Source organism: Pocillopora verrucosa, chromosome 7, assembly GCF_036669915.1.
Source record: "Pocillopora verrucosa isolate sample1 chromosome 7, ASM3666991v2, whole genome shotgun sequence".
Taxonomy (NCBI): Eukaryota; Metazoa; Cnidaria; class Anthozoa; order Scleractinia; family Pocilloporidae; genus Pocillopora; species Pocillopora verrucosa.
The window spans coordinates 3,464,878-3,472,868 of record NC_089318.1 but is presented as its reverse complement, the minus strand read 5'-3'; the positions used below and the strand labels follow the sequence as shown (position 1 = coordinate 3,472,868).

Here is a 7,991-nt window from a genome sequence, read left to right as displayed (position 1 = left end):
AGCTGAGTATAGTCGTCAGCTACCAGGTCAAGATTATTGAGCCGAGTATAGTCGTCAGCTAAGAACAATAGTTCAGGGCTTTGTATGGGAAATAAATGCTTATTGTAATTAGCGCATTAAATTTGCTGTCTGAAAAATTTACAAGTGACTATTTATAACAAATTGCACAAGAAATCATATATGTGAAAGAAAGAAGACAGAATATCTAAATTAGTAAAATCTTGACATTGCACACCCTCACATCAGTATATATATTCTCCATACTGTTCCCTATACTTTTCCTTAGGAACTGATAAGGAGAATTTGTTTGACAATCATGAGCTTCTTTAGTTGGTGATCATTTCCTAGATCCTCGTGACTTAGGAGTGATGATGTAAGGAGAAGTTAGATATCAGTCACTCTTTGAGGTCAAAGGGTTAATTTCAAATGAGGTTCATTTGATTGTTTTAACAAAGTTATCTTCTTTGACCATGAAACCTCGGATTGTATGAAAACTCGATTGTTGTTTTGAAACCTAAGGTGCACGCTTTAGGCGTGATCAGTTTGTAATGAATTTGGACTCGTGCTCTTCATCGAAGAAAAAAAAACTCCTTTTTTTCCAGGAAACCTTCTCCAACCGTCCCAGAAGAAATCAAAACACTATTTATCGCGTGTAACAAAGGCATGCTGAAATAGGAAAAAAAAGTAATCAGTGTACGTCTTGTACGTGTTATACAAACAATTGTGTACAAGCTAATATAAACCCTCTTAGAATTTCAGTCACGTTGCTCTAAGGCTTCAGAAGAATGGCTTGTTTTGTACTATTAAAACCATTCTACCCTTTGTTTGACCGTGAACCATTATGTGGAGTCTCTTTGGATAGAGTCATGCAACGAAACTTAAATGAATTCGATATGGTTTGCGCTCTTTGGTCCTCACCCTTAGTCTCCGACGGGAAAGAACAAAATTTTTTCTGAATACTGCGCTTAACAATGAAAACCATGTGCATAGATTTTCATTATTCCTTAGCAGAGAGAGAAGTTTCATACAGGCCCTGGGATGAATTGCGCAATTAAGCGATGAACCAAAACCCGACAGCATGTCTTCTTTCGCATACTCTGTGGGTAAAATCTGGAATGAAACTTCAAGAATATTGCGGGAAACGGGAATGTTTTCTAAAACGTACATTATGGATAAAAGTCGTTCGTGCGCTATCGTACCTCTCTGGTATCGATAGAAAATACAAATGCACTTTGCACGCATGACGGGTTACTTATTGTTTTTCCTTTGTGCGCTGTCCTGTAAATCAGTTAGTTAAGCTTATTAATCACAGCTCGTCTACTTTGGTGAACAGCTGGTCGGGTAATCAGACCTTAACAAAGGTATCGCAAAAGGTCGAAAGATCAATACCGATAGTCTTTTACCTTATAAAAACAAACAAGACGTCTTGTTTTGCATGAAAGAAAGTTCTAACTTCGTCTAACCACTACATGTTCCCAATCTTGAGTTTCTCGTGTTTTGAGACGATTTTGAAACGAAGTGAGGTCACTTCATTACGATTGAGAGATATTAAGAAATGGATGACAGGCACAAAACATTGAGGGAGCTGGCTTCAGCTTTTGAAACAAGACATGAAAAAGTTCTAGTCCAGCTCAAAGAACTTGACGGAGTAACAGCCAGTGCGAATTCAGAAACCTATGCAGAGATTGACTTAGGGTTTAGAAATTATGGAGATAAAACCCCTAGACGCCATTCATGCCAAGGAAATCTCTTCGGTCATGCAATGTTGTCAAGAACAGCATCTGATGGACCAATGTATGATTCAGGAAGAAGTTCATTAGTGGTCCACCAGCACTTTCCAGTTCTGGCCTCATCAAAACTTCCAAGGATTCCTGTAAGGAGAATGTCAAGTGATCATGCTGGGAGCAGGCAAGATTTTGCCCAAATTCAGGAGAGTTTTACGAATTTCAACAATGCTCAGAAAATTGCTCAGTCAGAGTGCAATCTTATGAATGTGCGCGACCTAAGTCATACATCATTGAAAAGAGGTAGTTTTCCTCGAGAACAAGATAGGTCCTTTGGCTATCAGCGCGCACCAGAGGAGGATGGCCCAAGAAGACGAAGGGCGAGTTGGTGTTCAGCAGGAAGAAAGCCTAGACCAAGTAGTTGTCAGGACATGTCGAGGTGGCGAACCAGGCTACACAGGAGAACTCTGAACATAGAAGATGACGATAACGATGACAATGACGATGATTATCGGGAGCCTAACAGGTCAAGAAATAATTCAAGTTCGTCTGGATTTTCGAGTATGTCAAGTCTTTTCTAACTTTGGAAAGTGAAATGAATGGGTTAACCACATATAACTTTCCAGTAAGCATGGTGAAACAGGAGAGTAACAGTCATGCTGGCACCCACGATTAACCTCTGGGTTTTGTGACTGATGTCTTCCGAGCAGATGACTGTATGTCACTGAAACAGAATGAGAAAATTTTTGATCTCGTTTTTTTTAATCTTTCGTATAATCCCGTAAAGCAGAGAGAACTTTTAGAACCTGGAAAGTGGTTCACAATCTCGAGGTTTAAGTTAAGTTTTGAGCTTCGCGATTAATCGATGTCAATTGGGGATCGGTTCATTCAGAACCTGTTAGGGAAGATTATACTTAAGGCGATATCTGATGGAGACTAATTTTACATACGGAAACATATAGTGATGAGGACGACTCGAGGTTAAAACCAACATCGAAAACTCCATTGTCATGCAAATATTTTGTAAATGTCATAACCTCTTGGAGTCAAAGAAGAACTTTTTCTGACCAACGTAGATCTGTAGTTACCATGGTGGCAATATTATCGGTACGAACGCAGAGATACATATCCTGAAAGTGGGTACCAATGTATAACACTGACTGAGAGTATAAAAGAAAAGCTTAAATAAATTTCTTTTTAAGTTTAATGGACATAAATCTACTTGCTTTCACTAAGACCAAGTTTAGGTACAGATGTACACATGACTGTGTCTGACGATATTCCAGATAAGGAAGGTTATCAATGGTTTTGATTGTGTGCAATTAATTGCAATATTTTAACTCTCTCCTGAATGAATCTACCCATTCGTTACTGCTTGAAAAGTTCTTTTATAGGCATTCAAAATGGCCTGAAAAATCTAAGAATAAAAGTCCTCCTTAGCAAAGAATTAAGTCTCCAAAGATAATTATTTAATAATTCTCAAAATGAGATATCTTTTTGAATGATCAGCAATGCCAAGTGCCTTTCACGTCCTGTAAGTTTCAACCAGTATCCAGTTATAATTTAAGTCTCTGTTGTGGTTTTTGTCATTTACCAGCTAACGGTGTTGCATAATGTACACTTCATGTAAGGAACCATCATCTTTCTCATCCTCCCCAATGTTCACACTCTCGCCTTTCCCTTCCCGGACTTCTTCCTCGCAATTTTCCTCGAAGCTGTTCATGGAGGTGGGCTCGAGGCTTCCCGTTGTCCATGTGTTCAAACGAACAGAAAGCGAGTCTGAACTTCGACGCAAAGGGGCCCATCTTGAATCGCTCCCTGATATGTTCGAAACTGGTCGACTACCTGGTAGTTCAATTCGACTTTCAGGCCTCATTTCGTCCTCTTTCACTTGCTTTGCCTGATATTCATCCTCCATCTTGTTAAGGAGCTTTTTAAACGCGCAATACGCCTTCGACAAGCCGCTAATTGCATTGTTATTGTTGTTCTTTTTCTCATGAATGTCTTGTACATGAGTGGACCATGCGTTACCATCAAGGTGTAGCTTGTCACCTTTGTTGTTCTGACTTTCCAATTTTATACTCGCTCGGGATTTAAGTGTTGGTCTCGCAGTCGAAGCAGGAGTATCAGACGAGGTCTTTCTTTGAACTGAAGGACTTTCCACCGTCGAATCATTTCCTCCAAAACGCACGGCCTTACTTTGTTTTTTCTGATCATCAGGCCCAACATTCTGCTTTTTCAAAGCCCATATTCCTGCCTTAACTCTCTGAGTGGCAGCTGGCATTCGAATATCGTCATACCTACTAAACTGCACCAGTGCAGTCTTCTTTTTACCCAATTTACGTTCATTCTTTTCGTTTGAAGACCTAGAACTCTGGCTTATCTTTCTGCCTGCTTTAGTTTTCGCCTTGTCGCTTGACTTGTCATCGAGCGTTTGCAACTGACTCTCGTATTGGAAAGCTTCTTCATCAAAAATATCTTCGTCGTCATCATTTTCCTCAATGGTTCGAAAAGCCCTACGGCGACAACACTCGCATCTTTTTAATACGTTAACATTAATCGAACGAAGTTCCTTCACGGACTTGCATTTGTGACCATTGCCAAGATCTGCCTCTTTTGATTTCTCCCCAAAACTAGCTTGTGAATGTTTCTTTTGAGGAGCGGATGTCGAGGACAGAACATCTGTCCCTTGTTGAGCCCTGATTGCTCTCTTGGAATGGAAAATATGCGCGAGTTCTTTATAAAGCTGGTTTTTTTCCGTGTAGGACTCCTTTAAGTAAGAACATCGCTCCCTCTCCACCTGTTGCTGAATCAAAGAAATTCGTCGCCCTGTCTGACGAAAAATTCGGAACACATCTTCACTCATCGAGGTAGATCTCTTTAAATTCGCATTTTTCTGAATTTGAAGAAAGGCAATCGAGCTCTGTAAAGCTGTATCTCGAGAAGCCATCACAAAACTATAACGTGGTTTTCCGCAATGAGATCAAAATCTTTAAGTACTGTTCGTACAGCTCTGTGATTTATTTTTACGTGCGCTCTTCAAAAGTTCCTTGAAAATATAAAATTAAACCTCATGTTTGCTTTAAGATATCATTTTCAAGTTGCATTTGCACGGATGTTCTCAGACTTCTTTAAGCTGTGGCTTCTTTAAACTTTCTTTGTTTATAGTTCCGTTGTTGAGAGCCTCTTAAAGAATGCCAAAATAAAGCAAATTATGCAAAAGGCACACTGGTGCAAGAAGACTATTTTAAAGACATATTCTTGGTCTACATGTAGTTTCTTTATCAATTTTCAGCGTTCGTGGAATCTTAATAATTTCCGAAATACTGCACCAATGTTTTTTGAACATGACTTCTTCCAAATTGATGAGTTTACTCACAGACCAATGTATTCAAATGATGCAACCATAAGTGATTCCCAAAGGAGTATCATACTGATGAAAAACGGCTTAATGAAGGATTAAATGAGATTAATAGAAGAGACATTGTAAGCTTTGAGGACACGTTTTCTTTGTCTTCTGCCCATCTTTGTTCGATTGGCGCTTACGGTAACCATAGCTACAAGTCAACTATTCCGCAAGACACAAAACAATTTACATACACGAATTGCTCATAACTGCAAAAGGTAAACAAAACAGGAAAATATTGACTCGGTTAAAGTACGCTCGTGCATTATGGACCATGAGCGGTACCAGTCAGTTCTTTATTGAAATACCAACATATGTGTAACGTTCCATGATCTCTATCCAACGGTGAGTTAGCTCTTTTATAAACAAATACTTCATTGAATCAAAACGAGATTAAAGAATGAAATACCCATATCAAAATCTTTATATCAAATAACGTCCCTTTTTCTGTTATGTTGATATATGACTAAAAAAAGAGGGTATAACTGAAAATTATTGAAACGACATCCGAATCAAAGTTGGAAAAAATTTTGAGAACTAAACTTTTTTTTGGTTTCGTTGAGACAAGAAGTTGTTACTAATATATGTATTTTATAGTACTCATTTATTGGTTTCACTCTCTATCCTCTCTTGTCTATGATCAATTGAATTTCAGGCCCATGCAAGCTTAGAGTTTGAACAAGCGTATCATTTATTCAAAAATTCTGAACAATAGAAAAAAAATCTGGAAAACCAATCTGGTTTTATCTGCTTTACTGAATTTTGTTGTTGTTCACCATCATCTTAAATAGTTTTTAACTGCTCTAAATGAAGAAAGAATCGTTTTAGATCAAAACAGTTAAGAAGAAAGATCGAAATTACTTACTTTTCAAGGAACCTTTAGCACCAATCTAATCAACTGATAAGAACTGAATTCTTGCGATTTCAATTTCTAGTGTTTACCACACAACAGACGACATAATCCTCCAAAAGGTACCGACTATATATCATTCCAATAAAAGATGAAAAAGACAATGAAAGCTCTTTGGTTAATTACTTTATTTAGCTTTCAAACTAAGAAGTTATTTTCTTTTGTTGAATTAGACTTGATAGAACACACGAAAACAGCAAGTAAATACAGCCGCTGGAATCAATTGTGTTCAGCAAGAAAAGTAAATAATTATAACTATTGAGTGAACGATACAGAGTGGTATATGTTCAATTGAACGAAAGGAACTGAAAGCCAAGAAGCGCGTGTTAGCGAGATTATGGTGTCCAGAATTGCTTCCAATTGCTGAAAGATCCAAAATCGTCAGAACAATAACATAAGCAGACAATGAAACAAAGGGTAATGAACTGTACAAACATCAAGGGAAAGCTATTTACACAAACATAAAGATTGTGTGTATGTGCTGCGTGTGCTCTTGCAGCTGCACTTTACAAATATCTTCCTCTATGGAATCTTAACACTGTTTAGCAACAGTTCCAAGATACTCAACGGGTTTGAGTTATCTTGGCTAGTATATAAGACGGGTATGCAAGGTGTAAGCACACGTAAATGAGATGTCAAACCCGTAGTTCTACTCTCTGCCTTTTGAAAGCGACTAAGCGGTTTTGAACTATACTTTACAGAATACGCCAGTTGGTATAATGCCTTCTGGTGACTATTCCGGAAAAGAAAGGCAATCCGTGTATGAGAAAGCTTTGGTAATAAGCCACGAAGGAGAAAAAAAGTTATCACTTCTCAAGAAAGATCTGGACCGCTCCAAATTACAAACGTACATCTCTTACAAGCTTGAAGAGCGAGAACTACGGAAGGAATTGTTTCGAATCAAACGAGAACAAATCAGTCTGGCGAAAGAAGCAAAACAGCGACAGAGAGACAACAAAAGTATTGATGACATCGCAAAAGAAATAAAGGTTACAAATCCTGGAAACAGAGGTGCTACAGCTATCCAGCTTGAGAAAAAGTTCTCTTTACCGCATATAAACTGCACGCAAAAAAATGTGCCAATGATTTTGCGTCGAAAGTTGTCACACGAGTCTGAATATTTCACGTGGACGTTTGGGCTTCCAACAGTTGAAAATGCAGTGAAAGCTTTGAATCCGTCGGACGGCGATCAGAAGAAGAAAGGAAAAGGGGAAAGTAAAGCAACATGTGATGGCGACGGAAGTGAAGAGAACGACAGTGCGGGAAGAGCTCGAGCGAATACAATTCACCGCATCGTGTACAACGTTCCTGTCTCTGAGCGAAGGAAAGACAACTCCAGCTTGCCTCCTATTAATGCAAAACTTCCGAAAATTGATCCAGATAAAGGAACCGTCTCCAATGGCAAATCTGCTGACCACTTGAAATTGCCAAAAATTTAATTAATATAAAGGTTTTATAAAATGGAACAGTTGATGACTAGAAGCTGTCGTTGTTGTTGAAGGAGGAACTTTCCTTTAAAATGACTGATTTTCGGTAGATAAAAAATCCTGCTATCATAGCGGTTTTGCCGTAGAAGATTGGATATGACCTCGTGGCACACAAATGTCACGCGTTACCTAAGTATCTGATCCACACATGAGGGTCTTTCTGTTCCCGCAAAAGTTCAGTGAACAAGAAAGTCCTCACAACGACCGTTTATGTAAAGAATCTGAAAGAAGGGATCTTGAGAAATTGAACCCAGTGATTTTTTTTTTGTGTCAACCATTATGTAAGATATGTACATTGACCCAATGTAAAAAGTAAAATTATGGACCAAAACGTTTTTGTTTCAGCTGATTCCATTTTATTCTTCTTATTACTCCTAATGTGTGATTTCAAGACAGGTCAATCCGAGCTCAGCGCGGCCTGGGCTTCAGGTTCCAAAATCTCCAGTTAAGATCAAACCTCAGGT

General features: G+C 38.5%; 2 protein-coding genes across 2 annotated transcripts; one reads left to right on the top strand and one right to left on the bottom strand.

The window, feature by feature from the left end:
- Positions 1–3,076: 3,076 nt before the first annotated feature.
- Positions 3,077–4,938, bottom strand: LOC131796634 (uncharacterized). The gene has a single exon (XM_059114225.2). It carries the CDS (start codon positions 4,672–4,674, stop codon positions 3,322–3,324), a length of 1,353 nt encoding a protein of 450 aa, XP_058970208.2. The 5' UTR covers positions 4,675–4,938; the 3' UTR covers positions 3,077–3,321.
- A 1,821-nt stretch (positions 4,939–6,759) lies between these two features.
- Positions 6,760–7,479, top strand: LOC131796623 (uncharacterized). The gene has a single exon (XM_059114216.2). It carries the CDS (start codon positions 6,760–6,762, stop codon positions 7,477–7,479), a length of 720 nt encoding a protein of 239 aa, XP_058970199.2.
- Positions 7,480–7,991: the final 512 nt, after the last annotated feature.